The sequence below is a fragment of the Rhinopithecus bieti genome, unplaced genomic scaffold (assembly GCF_001698545.2).
Source record: "Rhinopithecus bieti isolate Rb0 unplaced genomic scaffold, ASM169854v2 scaffold_1530, whole genome shotgun sequence".
NCBI lineage: Eukaryota > Metazoa > Chordata > Mammalia > Primates > Cercopithecidae > Rhinopithecus > Rhinopithecus bieti.
The window spans coordinates 2064520-2081448 of NW_016803808.1; the positions used below are offsets into that span (position 1 = coordinate 2064520).

The 16929-nt window shown below is 40.3% G+C and overlaps 1 protein-coding gene across 3 annotated transcripts in view; it reads left to right on the forward strand.

Annotated features, from left to right (window-relative positions):
• Positions 1–738: 738 nt before the first annotated feature.
• Positions 739–16929, forward strand: part of GRHL1 (grainyhead like transcription factor 1) — a 48302-nt gene continuing 32111 nt past the window's right edge. Inside the window, exons 1-7 of one of the 3 annotated variants that reach the window (XM_017853700.1) lie at positions 739–1714; positions 6002–6180; positions 8259–8649; positions 9683–9759; positions 11128–11284; positions 11477–11588; positions 12534–12628. In XM_017853700.1, coding sequence (XP_017709189.1) covers positions 8434–8649; positions 9683–9759; positions 11128–11284; positions 11477–11588; positions 12534–12628 — 657 coding nt within the window. In that variant the 5' untranslated portion in view covers positions 739–1714; positions 6002–6180; positions 8259–8433. The remainder of the gene's footprint in view (positions 1715–6001; positions 6181–8258; positions 8650–9682; positions 9760–11127; positions 11285–11476; positions 11589–12533; positions 12629–16929) is intronic. The other 2 variants (XM_017853690.1, XM_017853709.1) reach the window with 2 other exon arrangements.

A 16929-nucleotide genomic window follows, 5' to 3' on the forward strand; every position in this document is an offset into this window, starting at 1 on the left:
CAAAGTGCTGGGATTACAGGCTTGAGCCACCGCGCCCGGCCTCTTTATTTTCTTAAAAGTTGAGATTTGTGTAAGCAATCTCCATTTTTAGACAAATGATCTGCTCGCTTTGAACAGCCTTTTATGTTTGTTTTGTGTTAAAATAGTATACCACCTCAAGACTTCCTTACCAAATGTAAGATTTATGCCATGAGTGAGTAAAAACATTGGCTTTCAAGTAACACTTCATTTTGACTGAGGATACATTGTTGGATTTTTTTCCCCTTTTTTGAAGATGTTCTCCTTTTCTAAATCTATCTGTTTTAAAGGCCTTGGGTGATTCCCAAACCCTAACCTTTGTTGATTACTTGAAAAGATAATCAGTCTTTCTACATTCACTTTTAACATAGGTAGGTCACCTTTAGGCCATTTACATATTTCATTTGTGTGTTGCAATGAGAGCCAGTCCTTCAATTCGCTTGTTAGAATAGTAATAATTCAGAGGAGTTCCAGACATTTAAAATTTATTTGTCTCCTTGAAAATAAACTGCTTTGTTTTGCTAGAGTCAGTGTTCCATTTTTTCTCTTTATTGACTTATTAAATAGTACCAACTGAACAGTTGTTGAGACTGTTTACATTTCAGGTTTTTGGAATTAGTAATGTTTGCTTTAATCTTTTAAATTAAATCTTCTATAAGGTTTCACTAAGATCGCCATTGATTTTTTTGGATTTTTCCCACCAAACTACAGTGTTAAAATGAAACAGTTCTTGTGCAGTGTGGAAAACTAGTAAAGACTTTTAAAAGCCAGATTTTCCCACCTATTTTTTTTTTTTTAATCTTTTGTTCAGTGGCTTCATTTATTGTTGGAGATTCTTAAGTGTTTATCTCTAAGATAAACAGTTAACTCCCATGCCAGAAAATTATGCCTCTTTATTGATTTACAGTCCCCTTTGGCCACATTCCATGCTCAATCTGCTGGTAATCAGTAGAATATTCTGGCTTTCTCATATACCCCCAAGGATTGCGTGAAGTATCCCTTTTTCTTTCTGCTGCTTCTCCCCTCCCATGTTCAGGTAGGAATTTTTAAGGCATGGCAACCACAGTGGAGAGAGGGAATAACGTAGCAGTGTAATGAACGGCACATGCTCTTCTCAAGAGGGGACAGTCCTGATTGTTGTTGGAAGAGAACAGATATTCTCTTTTCCTTACTGTGTCCTCCTGTTTGTTTATGGAAAGTATTTGAATAGCGTGGCATTTTCTCAGGGATGGTTTTGTTTTGCTTTTTTGCCAAATTGTGTATCCTGAGTTCCACGTGTAAGTGAACTGCCAGTTCTCTGGCTGCTTAGACACTTTATGTCTTACTGTGGGACCCATTGGTCTGCACTAAATGTGGTTTGTCTTCTGGTCTTGTCTTAATTTGACTTCCTAGGGTCATTGATGAAACAGTAAGCTGTTTTATAGGAATGTCAAGGAATTGGTAGCTTATGATGCCTTGCAGTAGAAAATTATGTGTTTTTTTGTTTTTGTTTTTTTAATTTCTCTGAAGCAAACGGCCAGTGTTGGTTCTTCAGAATGAAGCACTTTATCCACAGCGGCGGTCCTACACTAGTGAGGATGAGGCCTGGAAATCCTTCCTGGAAAACCCTCTCACTGCAGCGACCAAAGCGATGATGAGCATCAATGGAGACGAAGACAGCGCTGCTGCGCTGGGCCTGCTCTATGACTACTACAAGGTGGGTTTGCCTGCCTTTAAAACCCTTAACAGCAGTCTCCAATACACTTGATTCAGCAGCATATAAAACAGTCATTTGCTGGTAGAATGCCATGCAAGTTGCTTCTATACTGACTATAAATAGTTTAATGAGTACTTTGACTTACTGTAGTTCAAAGCTAAAAATCTGTGATTGTAGAATCAAAGGGTTGTTTTTAAAACATGCAAAGCAGTCAGCTGCTGTGGCTGTATCCAGAAGGTGAAACCACCATAAAAGAGGATGCTAGATGTGCCTTCTTGGGTTTGAGCATCTCACTGAAGGTGGTTCTTAGTGCCATGGAAAGTGGGCAGGGCTCATTTACCTTTCACCTTTATTCCTGTGTAGTCAGGATGATTTCCTTTCCCGAAATGATACTACAGAGCCTTTGAAACCATATTCTCTAGTCTAGGGCTGTCTAGTTCCAAGATCAGGATATGTTTTGTTGCTTGTTTCTAGAGATTTGGAGTAGTCTTATAATCTATACTCTGCATGGAATTTTACATGGTTTTCATTATCTGGAAATGACACTACTGATCTGTGTCATCATCATCATTGTCCTGATAACACTAGCTGTCACTGTTATGCTAGACATGTTACCAGCCTGTGTGCGACTTCTCACTCAGAGGTCATAGCTAGGATGTGTGCATCTGGGGCCCTAGTCTGGTTCATGGCCGAGGCCACTGTCTTTCTAATGCAGGGTGCATACCGCTTTTCTTCTGGGTTCACCTCTCCATTCTTCCTTCTGACCAGGAACACACATTTGGGGGTGGCTACGTCTTTAGGGTGCTACTTAAAACAGCAGACTACGTTGAAGCACAGCTTTGCCATGGGGCCTTTGTCTCATTGTCACTCTGTGTGACTAACTTGTGTAATCATTGTGTTGTCATCAGTACCTGTATGAAAACAGGATCTGTTTGGGATTACCAGAAGCTTCTGAATGACAAGCATCTTCTCATGAATGTAGTGTATATTTTTTAGTTTATTTTGCTATATTTTGTTTTAAAACTTTCAAACCTACATAAAACTTAAGAGGATAATTAATTCCCGAATACCTTTACCCAGAATCGTCAGTTGCTGGCCATTGGCTACATTCTGGCACTGTATTCTTTCCTTAATATAAGAAATACAGAGGTGAAAAAAGCCTAGAAGATAGTTTTATTCTTAAAATTAGGGTGATTAGCCTGAGCAACATGATGAGACCCTGTCTCTACCCAAAAATACTTACATACATACATACATACATACATACATACATACATACAGAAATTCGCTGGTTAATACATGCATGCCTGTAGTCTCAGCTATTTAGGAGGCTGAGGTGGGAGGATCACTTAAGCCTGGGAGTTGGAGGCTACAGTGAGCTGAGATCATGCCATATCCCTACACTCCAGCCTGGGTGACAGAGACAGACCCTATCTCAAAAAAAAAAAAAAAAATAGGGTAATTATTTCCTAGTATGAGGCCATGTGTCTAACTAAGTTGGGGCTGGGGATTGAGGTAAGCTCTTTTTTCTTTGAATATGAACAGAAACTTGTGTAATCACTAATGATGCTAGAAGAAACCCTTACCAGGGAAACATAGCCATGAAGAGTTCCTTTGAAGGGGAAATTATTATATATCTGTTCTTATAGCTTGTTTTATTGACTTATTATAAATTAAGTTCCTAAAACATTTATTATGAAGTTACACATTTTTAACTGAAACTTTTGAGAATGGGAGAAACTTGTTGGTACAAGTTTCGTGCCAGAAAGACCAGTGTAATAACACTAGGTATACTACTCCTGTGTCTCATAAGCAAATAAATCCTCACGTCTGTCTGTGAAGGGTGACAATTTTAGTGGTATTTATTTGTCAGACTTCTTGTGATAAGTATAAATTTATTTTCTCTTCTTCTTCTTTTTAATTTTTCATTTGGTATTATTATTTTTTTTTATTATTATACTTTAAGTTCTAGGGTACATGTGCATAACGTGCAGGTTTGTTACATATGTTATATTGTGCCATGTTGGTGTGCTGCCCCATCCCATCAACTCGTAGCAACCCATCAATTCATCATTTATATCATGTATAACTCCCCAGGCAATCCCTTCCGCTCCTCCCATGGATAGTCCAGTGTGTGATGTTCCCCTTCCCAAGTCCAAGTGATCTCATTGTTCAGTCCCACCTATTGAGTTGCAGAACATGCGAGTGTGTTTGCGTTTTCTCTTCTTGTTGATAGTGTTGCTAAGAAAGATGGTTTCCAGCTGCATCCAATGCTCACCTTACAAAGCGGACGCCAAACTCATCCTTTTTTTATGGGCTGCCCATTAGTATTCCATAGTGTATATGTTGCCACATTTTCTTAATCCAGTCTGTCCTTGATGGACATTGGGGGGTTGAATTCCAAGTCTTATTGCTTATTGTGAATTAGTGCTGCCAATTAAACATACGTGTGCACATTTTGCGTATTATTTTTAGCAGCAGAGTCTCACTCTTACCCAGGCTGGAGTGTAGTGGTGCAGTCATAGCTCGCTGCAACCTCAACCTCCTGGGGTTGAGTGATTCTCCTGCCTCAGCTTCTTGAGTAACTAGGACTACAGGTCATGCCTGGGTAATTTTAAAATTTTTTGTAGAGACGGAGTCTCACTATGTTGCCCAGGCTGGTCTCAAATTCCTGGCCTCAGGTAATCTTCCTGCCTTAGCCTCCCAAAGTATTAGGATTACAGATGTGAGCCACTGTGCCTGGCCTATTTTCTTTTTTAAATAAACTGAATTGTTTGTTTCAGGTCTTTGGTTGTAAGCATCAGTCATTATTACATAATAATTTTGATAAAGCTTGAAAAGCATATTGTTAATAGATGAAGCAGTGTTTTTTTTGTTTTTTGTTTTTTTTGTTTTTTAATTTTTATTTTATTTTTTATATAGAGTCTCGCTCTGTCGCCCAGGCTGGAGTACAGTGGCACAATCTCAACTCACTGCAACCTCTGCCTCCTGGGTTCAAGCGATTCTCTTGCCTCAGCCTCCTGCCTACAGGAGGCTGTAGCTGGGACTACAGGCGTGCGCCACCATGCCCGGCTAATTTTTTGTATTTTTAGTAGAGACGGGGTTTCACCGTGTTGGCCAGGATGGTCTTGATCTCTTGACCTCGTCATCCACCCGCCTCGGCCTCCCAAAGTGCTGGGATTACATGTGTGAGCCACCGCGCCCGGCCAGCAGTGTTTTGTCTTTAATGGTGAAAACAAGGATGCAGGAATAGAATTTTCACGCTGAAAGCCATTTTTAAGCACCTTAGCCATTTTGGAGCGTGCAATGGTGTAAAATCTCAGTTGAGTTATTTCTACAGGACACTCACTAACGTTTGCCTACTTTTCACTTCCCTTGCAAAGAAAAGAACCAAAAAAGGAATAGAACACTGAGTTAGACTTGTCCTTTGGGTGATGGACGTATGAATCCCAGCATATCTAAAGACAGTGATCACATGAAGCCCTCATTTGGATCTTAGAAGAAATGAACGGTTAACATGGCTGTTCCTTCTGCTTTTGCATTTGATCTGAATGGAGAGTAGTAGGAAAGAGCCCTGAGAAAGTTGGAAGAGCTCTGTTGTGTTTTCATTAGCTTCTTCTCTAATGTTGTGTAGATAAACCAGTAAAACCAGGGCAGAGGTATTTCTTTTTTTCTTTTTTTTTTTTGAGTCAGGAAGGGTCTTGCTCTGTCGCCCAGGCTGGAGTGCAGTGGCGCAATCTCTGCTCTCTGTAACCTCTGCCCCCGGGTTGAAGCGATCTCCTCACCACAGTCTCTCTTGTGTAGCTGAGACTATAGGCACATGCCACCACGCCTGGCTGATTTTTAATTTTTTTTTTTTTGTAGAAATGAGTTTCACTATATTACCCAGGCTGGTCTCAAACTCCTGGGCTCAAACAGTCCTCCCACCTTGGTCTCCCGAAGTGGCTGGGATTACAGACATGAGCCACAAGCTTCGGCCAGTGGAAGTATTTCTTTTAAGAGATGAGACCCAAACTCCATGACAGAATAAATGTATCATGCCCTGAGTTTATTTGGCAACTCAATAACAGTTACTTTTTACATATCAACCAGATGGGTGACTAGATTTTAAGCTCATTGAGGGCAGATACTGTCTTTTTCTTTGTGTGTCCCCATAGCCTGGTGTTTGTTAGGCAACCAGTAGATAAATGAATGATTGAATTTACTGAAAAATAAAAGGCTATATCTTTGGGTAATCTGCACTTCACTGGATAAGAGCTAAATTCTTTTCATGTGTGCTAATATCAGGTCCCAAGAGAGAGAAGGTCATCAACAGCAAAGCCAGAGGTGGAGCACCCTGAACCAGATCACAGCAAAAGGTAACATTCAGTGCATAACAGCGTAAAGAGTGCAGGGGGAAATGCCACGTTTCTGTAACAGCAAAATGGGAGTTTGTTTGAATGAACAACCACTAGTGGAAGAGATAGGTAAGCTGGACGCTTATTATCTAAATTCAGATTTCATCACTGATTTGCCTCTGTTGCTCTGAAAAGTTCCTTTTTTCTTTGGGCACAGTAGTTGCCTTTTCTAGAATGAAAGCACTAACTTTCTCCTCCTCCAAAGGGTTAGTTTTAGTAATAACTTAAGTATTTGCTGATTTGTTTTTGAAGTTTTCTTTAGAAGATGTGGCAGTGGTCCATTAAAAAAATTAAGTACCAATTGACTCTTAACAGCTGCCTAAGTAAAATTGAATAAAGCAAGTTAAATTGTATTCAAATTCCTGTTGAAATTATTTGTGAAATATTTTAGATTAAAACTTTCAGAAAATTTAATTAATGCTTGTCTTTATAGCCATGAAAAACTTTAAAAAGACACCTTTTAAATTGCCCTGTGTTTTATTATCAATCAAGGAATAAAACATATTTAAAGGAAGAATGATCATCACCCAGTATCCCATTATCCTGATGATTGCTTTATTCATTGTTTTGGTGTGCATGCAAATTTTATGTGGCTGTGGTTTTGTTCACAGATAGGATTTGGTGGTATACTTTCTTCTACTTAGTTTGTTTCATAAACATTTTCTCTGTGTTTTAATCTTCATAATTATCCTTTGGAAGAGGACTTGTGGCTTTACTTTTCATTATGGGCGTTTTCAAACATAATAAAAATAGAGAAATAGTATAAGCCCACATGTATCCATGACCAGCTTCAACAGTTATCAACACAATTCCTCGTTAGATGTATTCTTCCGTCTTCTTCAACTTTGAGATTAATTCATGTTTTTATTTTATTTATTTTTGCTGGAACGTTCTGAAGCAAACTCTAAATATCCTTATAATTGCCGCTATACCTAGTTTTCACTATTTTGAAGCCTTAAGGAACAACTTTCTAGATTTTTTTTCTGTTTTAGGATAAATTCCTGAGAGTGAATTTATGGTTCAGGGTTCAAACAGTTGTATTGATCTTGAAATGTACAGAATTCCCAATTTGCCTGTTTCTTAAAGCTTCAGGCTATATGATTTCTGGGGGCTTTGAAAACTCATCCATTTTACCCACTGGAAATCATCTTGTATTGCTCAAATTATTTATCAAACCAAAATTGAATTTTATAAAAAGCAGATGTATCTACTGATATAACATAACAATAGGTTTTCTTGGGTGAAAGAGAAATCCAGGCCGGGTGCGGTGGCTCACGCCTGTAATCCCAGCACTTTGGGAGGCTGAGGCAGGTGGATCACCTTAGGTCAGGAGTTCGAGACCAGCCTGGCCAACATGGTGAAACCTAGTCTCTACTAAAAATACAAAAATGAGCCAAATGTGGTGACACGTGCCTGTAATCCCAGCTACTTGGGAGGCTGAGGCAGGAGAATCGGTTGAACCCGGGAGGTGGAGGTTGTAGTGAGCCAAAATCATGCCATTGCATACCAGCCTGGGCCACAAGGGCAAGACTCTGTCTCAAAAAAAAAGAAAAAAAAGAAGGAGAAAGCCAAATATCATAGGTGGTTGGAAAAGTGGTGGACCAAGTAATAATGGCTCATACTTCTTGAAGACTGTGTGTCAGGCATTATTATACACGTTTTAGTGTATCATCTCATCTCAACCTGATGAGAATGCATGCCATTATTGTCCCCATTTTACAGGTGAGGATTCAGTTACTAAAAGATGAAATAGCTTGCTCAGGTGACACAGAACTTGAACCCAGGCAGTTTGACCCTGGTGTCTATGCTGTAACCCCAGTTGATCAGATCACATAGCTTCAGGTTTCTAGTAAAACATAGTAATTTTTTTTTTAGGATTATGGAAAGTAAAGCTTGTTAGAGGAGAGCTCTGAGTACTTAGTATTTCAAATGAAATTTTACTTAGTATGTTTCGATTTTATTTGAACGATAACCAGAAAGCCTTTTCCCCTTTACCTAGTAATGGGTAGTTTCAATGTTTTCTGTTTATTCCCTGTCAAGTGTATTGTTATTGCACAGGACCCAACAGCCCAGTGCCATTAGGAAAATAAAAATTGTCAAAGAACTACATTAACATCAAGTTTGAAAGCAGTTTTCTTTTCTTAAAGAAACAGCATACCAATCGTGACAGAGCAGCCCCTCATTTCTGCTGGAGAAAACAGAGTGCAAGTACTGAAAAATGTGCCGTTTAACATTGTCCTTCCCCATGGCAACCAGCTGGGCATTGATAAGAGAGGCCATCTGACAGCTCCAGATACGACAGTCACTGTCTCCATAGCAACGATGCCTACCCACTCCATCAAGACAGAAACCCAGCCGCATGGCTTTGCTGTGGGAATCCCCCCAGCAGTGTATCATCCTGAGCCCACTGAGCGGGTGGTGGTTTTCGATCGGAATCTCAGTACTGACCAGTTCAGCTCTGGTGCTCAAGCCCCAAATGCTCAAAGGCGAACTCCAGACTCGACCTTCTCAGAGACCTTCAAGGAAGGCGTTCAGGAGGTACAGGAAACAAACATCTTCCTAAGACGCCTGTGTGTTTGTATAAGTATTGGGTTCCACCTTTTCCTTGTTATGTAAGCGTGAAACTCGGCCTGAAATGAATGGATTAGGAATAAAAGATTTTTTTTTTTTTTTAAGAGAAAAGGCCCATGGGTATAATTTGGAAGCTAAACCTATAAAACCAGAAGTTGTTATCAAGGGTGCATGGCTAATCTTACCAGCAGCTGAGTTAACAATTATGATTTCAGCTAAGTGATTTGCTGGAGAAAGAGAAAGAGAACCCCATACATAATCTTCTGTTGACCACAGGTAGATTCTCATAGTCTGTTTTTAGCACTTCTCCCAGCGCCAAAAAGCTCCCTGGAACTGGTCTTTATATAAAATGAGTTATTATGTCTTTGCTTGATGTTTCTTGGTTGGCAATATAGTCAGGGAGAGCACAAATGCATTGTGTGAAGTTTACAAATTAATTCCAAATAGTTCTGGGGGTTCTATGGTGATGAATACCTCACTCAGCTAAAAGTTAGGGACTGAAGGTGTTAGAAACCATACTTAATGACTCGGTGAGGTAAAGAGCATCCATCTCTGCATGTGGAGTTAGGGGCAGAATGTTAGCCTTTCCCGAGAAGATGCACCACATCTCTTCAGCTGTGGTGTGAACTTGATGCTGTGTCTTAACTTGATATAATGATAGGGTGACTCTTTAAAGTCATGACATTTTGGTTGCAGATCCTAGTGTTTGAACAGAGTTGGGATGTGTGTGAAAGACAGAAAAGGGGGTCGTGAGTCAGAAGCACTTAGTGGGGATACCTACACAGCTTGTTGTCATTTACTTGAGTGGCATATAAAAGTGGATATTTTCTCTGTTTTAATTTTTTTAATATTTGTAGTTTCAACATTTGTATTCAAAAATAAATGTGGAAAGGATAGTGGGTTGCTGTAAGCCACATACTTTTATGCAGTACCAGAGCTTGGTCTTTAGTAACCATGATAACCAGTTAAATAGTTGTGGCTTATCACATTGATATTTCAGGTTTTCTTCCCCTCGGATCTCAGTCTGCGGATGCCTGGCATGAATTCAGAGGACTATGTTTTTGACAGTGTTTCTGGGTAATAGATGTCTTTTAATTTGATTTTTAATTTGCAGCTTTTATAACTTACTCCTTTCACATTAACTTGATAAATCAAAGGTGGCTTTAGCAGGCTTTCCCCTTATCTTACTACTTTTACTGTGGTACAGTCTTGGGTAGAGGACATCTGCTTCAGTGCTTTTAATTTTGAACTCTTTAAACTACGTTTCAAGTTTCCTTAATTCTTGGTGTTGGTGCTTTTCCTTTCTTTTGGTTTCTTTATGTGATGGTAGTAGAATGGAATCTAATAGGAGAGATGACGGGATTAAATTAGGTCTCTGAGGTCCTTTCTGTTGCCAAAAATATATAATTAGGTGAGAATTTAGGAGGAATATCAAGTGATAAAAAAGTGATAAAAGCTTTTTTTTTTTTTTATCAGCCTCACTAACGATAAAATAAATGAAGTCAACTTTTTTCTGAGCTGACAACTTTCTTTTGACCTCACAAAATCGTATCTCACTCTGGCAATATGAATATTTTTCATGTTAATTGGGAACTCATATTTTGTTTTATGTGTTTTTTACATGTGTTATATTTTATGGTTTTAAAGGTGTCTAAGATTTTATGGGAACTAAGACTTCCCTTATAGATCTGCCTGAAGATGCAGGAGTCCCAAACGGAAATGCCTTTAGGGTTTGAGATAGGGGTCAGCTAACTTTTTCTATAAAGAGTCAGAGAGTAAATATTTCAGGCTTTGTGGGCCATACAACCTCTGTGTGTTTTTGCAACTACCCTGGTCTGCTGCTGTGCAAAAGCAGCCATAGGTAATATGTAAACAAATGATGTGGCTATGTGCTAATAAAACTTTAGTTACAAAAATAGATGTAATCTGCTGAGCCGTGGCCTGGGAAGGTTCTTAAATAACTTTAGGGGCACATATGAGTGGTAGTGTTAGGTAATAGGTAATGTCGAGAATTGGGGAGTGCCTGCTATTAAAGACATTTAAATTACAAGTAGAAACAACAAAAAAGTGCTATATAGGCCAAAAGGAATTTAGTCAGAGGAACACCAGCCACCTGTCTGAAACCTCTGCTGGAGAAATACCAGATTGGCAGCATGTCTTGTGAGAAGTTCCTTCCAAAGTCCTTTCCACCTATTAGTATCTTTAATATCTCGAGCCCTCAAACTCAGGATGTCCGATTGCTAACATCCATCACATCATAGAATTTTTAATCGGCAATAATTTGTACTTCCACATCTGAGAGACTTGAGAATTTTCAGCTGCTGAATACTTTTGTTTCAGATTTTCTTTATCATGAAAAAGATAGCAAACGCTATTTATAATATGATATATAGCAAACTTCCACGAGAGTAGATTTAGAGACCTGTGACTTTTTTTGTCCTTTAGGAACAACTTTGAATATACCCTAGAAGCTTCAAAATCACTTCGACAGAAGCCGGGAGATAGTACCATGACATACCTGAACAAAGGCCAGTTCTATCCTATCACCTTAAAGGAGGTGAGCAGCAATGAAGGAATCCATCATCCCATCAGCAAAGTTCGAGTAAGTTCTGATCTTAGTCCTGTTCTCTAGGAAAGCTAGTCAGAGTCTAACATTTCTAGGTCTGAAGCAGCTCTGAAGGACTGCCTGAAATTGCAGCTTTAAGCCTTCACTGTAAAATATAATATTAAATACATTTTCAAAAACATACTCACCCTTCAATGTCTTTATGTTGTAACGCATTCTCTTTCACAGAGTGTGATCATGGTGGTTTTTGCTGAAGACAAAAGCAGAGAAGATCAGTTAAGGCATTGGAAGTACTGGCACTCCCGGCAGCACACTGCTAAACAAAGATGCATTGACATAGGTAAGCAGCTCAAGAGCCCGCTCTTATTCCCAGAGGTACAGCCATCCAGTTTCTAAATCCAGTTATTTTTGGCAGTGATCAGCTTCCTGCCAAAAGCATTTGAATTTTTATGCCAGCTACTGATCTGTTCTAAACGCTGTCCTCGGCCTCCTGGAACCGGTGCGCTCACCATTCCTCCCATGCAGTAATGGGACATGTGCCCACGTGGTGGCTTTCCACAGGACACTAGGGCCAGAAGCCATGTAGCTGGCTAACCTGAGAATGTCCCCACTTTTCAGTCTGCAATTGCTTTAAGGGGTAATATCTTCTTTAATAGATTCTGATTATTATTTGGACATGATGGAGATAGAGAAAAAAAACAAGTAAAAGAAAATAAGTAAAAAAAGATACTGCTGCTGTGCAGTTGCCTAACATTCTTCCCTAGTCATGTGCTAAACTGTGTAACTAACCTATCTGTGAGCTGTAGTGGCAAACCTGTGCAAATTCGTATTTACTGAAGTAGTGTTACACAGACCTCTATCCTTGCCATGTATGTTATTTTCATGTAAAACCATTGTCTGTATCACAGATGGCTGTTAATATTAGTGTTACTTTTTTCCTTTACCTTTTGTAATGCTCTTGTTGCCTTTTCAGGAGAATGAGAACTCAGTTCTAATCTTGGTTCTACAGAGTAGTTTTGTGACCTTGGGACTGTTATTTAAACTTTTTAGACCTAAATTTCCTAATTGTGACATAATGAGATTGAATTAAATATGTCTGAGCTTGCCTCTATTACAAAACTCTGTGATTCTTTTCTTCATATTTTGAACTTCTTCTAACCAAACAAAATGTTAAGTTGTCCATAGGTGATAATGTTAAAAAATAGGTCTTATTTTGAACTGCTGGGATCCCATGTTAAAACTAAAACTCATGAGTTTTCATTTTCTCTTCCCCTGCTTCCTATAGCTGACTATAAAGAAAGCTTCAACACTATCAGTAACATCGAGGAGATTGCGTATAACGCCATTTCCTTCACGTGGGACATCAACGATGAAGCAAAGGTGGGTGGTGAGGTCTGGGCGCCTTATGTCCAGCCGTTTGAGAATGGGAGGAGTTTAATGATTTGACAACTGATTTTTTTTTCCCACAGTTTTATGTGTTTTCATTCTCAGGTGTTATGAAACTATCCTCTGCCCTTTCTATTCTCCCCTCCTCCAAAACAGTTCATTTTTGTTGCCATCCTTTGCGTGGAGTCCAGTGTGTGTGAAACACCGCGATGAAGTTGCAGTCTGCCACTCCTGCCTGTTCAGCCTTGAGTCTGACTCCCCATTCGCTTTGCCTCATTTCCTCATTTGCACAGTGGAGGCGCTTTCTGTCTCCTCCCTCTATTCAAGGAAGTGTAAGGAGTCATGAAACAAAGCCCATCAAACTGTTGGAGTGTCTTTGAGAAAGGCTCTTAAATATAAGTGATTATTAATAGTATTCTGTTTCATATCATCACCTTGTAAATATGATTCCGTGTTAAGATTCTTTTGTCTTGTGCTTTTCCCATTGAAGAATTGCCTCCAATTCAGATGGAGTAACTCTAATTGGCTAGAGTTACTCCATCTGGGTGACTCTAATGAGACTTTTTGTGCCCTTTAAGACAAATTCATCATATTCTTTTTTTTTTTTTTTTTTTTGTTTGAGACGGAGTCTCGCTCTGTCGCCCAGGCTGGAGTGCAGTGGCCGGATCTCAGCTCACTACAAGCTCCGCCTCCCGGGTTCATGCCATTCTCCTGCCTCAGCCTCCCGAGTAGCTGGGACTACAGGCGCCCGCCATCTCGCCCGGCTAATTTTTTGTATTTTTTAGTAGAGACGGGGTTTCACCGTGTTAGCCAGGATGGTCTCGATCTCCTGACCTCGTGATCCGCCCGTCTCGGCCTCCCAAAGTGCTGGGATTACAGGCTTGAGCCACCGCGCCCGGCCTAAATTCATCATATTCTTAAGTCCTTTCTGCCTTTCCTCTGCCTTCCCTGTGAGTGTGATCCTTCTCTTCACTCCATTATTAGAGTTCCTGTATTTCTTTCTTTCTTTGGATTGCTTTAAAAACTGGGAACTCAAGAAACTGAATAGAGGCCAGAAGTGGTGCTTCACACCTGTAATCCCAGTACTTTGGGAGGCTGCGGCGGGTGGATCACTTGAGGCCAAGAGTTTGGTGAAACTGGCCAACATGGTGAAACCCTATCTCTTCTAAAACTACAAAAAGTTGCCAGGCGTGGTGGCACATGCCTCTAATCCCAGCTACTCTGGAGGTTGAGGCAGGAGAATCTTGAACCCGGGAGGCGGGGGTTACAGTGAGCTGAGATAATGCCACTGCTCTCCAACCTAGGCAACAGAGTGAGACCCTGTCCCAAAAAAAAGAGAAAAAAAAAACTCAATAGAAACATAGGTCATTTTTCAGACAGTTGTTAACAGAAGGCTGATCTTTAGTTTTCGTTACAATATTAGGTATAGCATTCTCTCAGAGACCTGGTAGAAAGAAGTTATGTTCATCTTCTTGTCCTTTTTAAGTCTCTGTTTTTTACTTTTTCTTTTATGTATTCAATAAGAATTTTAGTAACTTTAAGATACTGTATTAGGCGCTATTAGGGTTTCATTTTATCCTGCCCAAGAATGCTTTTGAAAATCATGTGACTGGGTCTTGAGAGTCACGTTAAGCTTGTATTATAATTGCCCTTCTTTCTTATCATCATCATCATGTCCAAGACAAACATGTGCCTTTCAGACTGCAGACTCTAGGCAGTTGGGCCCACCAGGCAGTAAGGAAGCTTAGGCAATTGTAGCTTTAGATGGGTTTTCCTGCCAACCACCTCAGTCACATACAATTGTCAGGTGGCTGCATAGTCCAGAATTTGTTGCTTGGCTAAGCAATAAATAGATAAACTTTCCATTTTATATAATTGTTGTTACGGTTGTTTTGAAATTAAATATCATAATAGGACTCAGTCCACTGGCTACTAAGAACAGCCCTATAAAAAGTGTTGGCCTTGTGCCCCAGGACGCTTTCATTCTTAAAGCAAACTGGAGTGTTACTTGCTATTTGCCATTGGGGCCTCACTGAGAAATTGTGGAGGAGGTGATAAAGAGCCCGTAAGTCCTGAGTTCCCTTTTCCAGCTTATCCATGACCTTGGTTTAGTCCCTCAGCTCACTAGCTCAGTCCTTTCCCCTTGATCCCCCAGGAGACTCACAAGGTTAGAGCGGCCAACTCTTCTTTATTGGGTGTTGTCAGGATTAATAAGTGCTTGTCAGAGGCTTGGAGATCTTGGCCGAAAAGCCCAGTGCATGGGCAGGGTGCTTTGTTTGTTTGATGTGTCACTCTTTGGGGTGGGAGTAATGAAAGCCAAGATGACGGGTAGGGATAATGGCTTGTTTTATTCTGAAGGCCTGCAGCGTATTTGTATTAGAAATATTGTTGGGGGAGCGGCTTAAGTAGCCTTAATAGCATTGCTAATTGATGTAGGTAAACTCAGTTTCATTTCCCCTTTCAGACCCCCAGCACTGACGCGATTTTAAGCCTTTGCCTGCCGCCGGAAGGGTGTTGTGCCATTTCTTAATGAGGCTACCGTCTTTTGAAGCTAATATCAGGCAGCAACTTCAAGCGCGTGTTCTAATTAAGTATCGAGGTTTTTTGCTTTCCCTGGCCGACTTGGTGTTTTCTGTTTTTATTCTTAAAGTAATGAGTGCCTCAGGGCAGCAAGAGTGAACAAGTATACATGCAGAATCCTGTATAGTTGGGTTTTGTTGTTGTTGTTTTACTATTTTCTGAAAACAAATAGGATACATTTGTTGATTTTTTTAATTTTAAGATTTATACTTGGCACATAATAATTGCACGTATTTATGTGGTATTTGTTAATGTGACTTCCAGTTCTTTCTTCCTCACAAACATAAGGGTTTATTGGAGCTATGTGGCATTTCCTCCCCTCCCCTTTTAGTGATCTCTAACGTACTCTTTTGGCCATGCTAGGATGAGTAAAACTGAAAATCTGGCTCAGTGTCAACATCTGAATCTTACCTGTAGCTTCTGCTTCTCCATTTGGAAATGATGATAGTTTGAGGATGTTTTGGGTTGAATCGTGAATGCTTTGGTTTACATTCCACTTTGGGAAAAACACTGACCCGTCTACACTGGCCCTGTGTGCACTCTGTTCATCACCATAAACACATGTCTACCATTGTCATGGAAACTTTTGGAAGTTTTGGAACTTGTGAAAATTTGTTCCTTTTCCAAGTGGTGGAAGAGAAGGAAGTTGCTTTTTGAGAAGCAGAAATGCCTCAGAAACAGGCCCTTAGTGGGATCTGTCTGTCGTGTAGGTGTATCTCATTCCTTTCATGGTCCTCCCACAAAATTAGATTTGTTTGGGCAGTTAAGAGTCAGAGGTCTCTGGACAGGTTAAAGGCCATCAGGCATTCACATTTCATTGTGAAATAATCAGTTTTCTTCCTGATGCACAGCTGAGATTAGCTGCTTGAGGTAATTGTTGCAGGGAGAAAAAGCAATTGCCTTTGAAGCATTAAAAGATGGAGCTCTGGTAAGATGCTGAAGTTTGGGACTTGTAGGGCAAGGTGAGGGCACTGGTCTCCTGCAGAAGAGAGGCCTATGAGCTGAGGGGAGGGGTGCATACAGTGAGGTGGGAGAAAGATACACACAAACTCAGCTGGATCAACATTTTCTCTGGAGCCAGCGGTGCACCTTTGCAGGAATTCAGAACTGATCCCAGCACTTATCCCAGAGCCTGCCATGGACAAGGCGTGGGCTGGATCTAGGCTCCTGCCACTAGTTCCGCCAGCCAGGTAGATAGTGGCATAAGTTTGTGGGGACAGCCTGAGATCTTATATATGACATCGTGTTTTCTTAGGAAAATGTTTTATGCCACTTTAAAATGAACTTTGGGAATGCAGTTTATAAATTGGGGCTGTTTGTTCTGCAACAATTTCAGTATTTTCTAAACCAAGCGAGTTTAGAATAGGCTGAACTGAATGGGCTGTGCATCTTGGCCTAGAGTGTAATTTCTTGCCTGAGTTGTAAATCTTAAGAGTCTACAACAGCATTGAGATTTGCTGAATGATAAGAAGCAAGGGCCTCTCGAAGCCTGAAGATCTAAAATAAACAGAGGAAAAAGAAGTTAGGGAAAGAGCATTAACTTCTTTGAGTGCCTGTTATATGCTAGGTGCTGTGCTATGCTGCCTCACCTATGTTCATAGTTAGTGGGGCATGGCTGCCTGCCCAGCACCCATAAAAAGCACTCAGTACTCCATGCAATTACGTGCTTGGTGCTTGGTCATCCAAATGAGGTCTTCTGAGGAAGCTAAACTCTA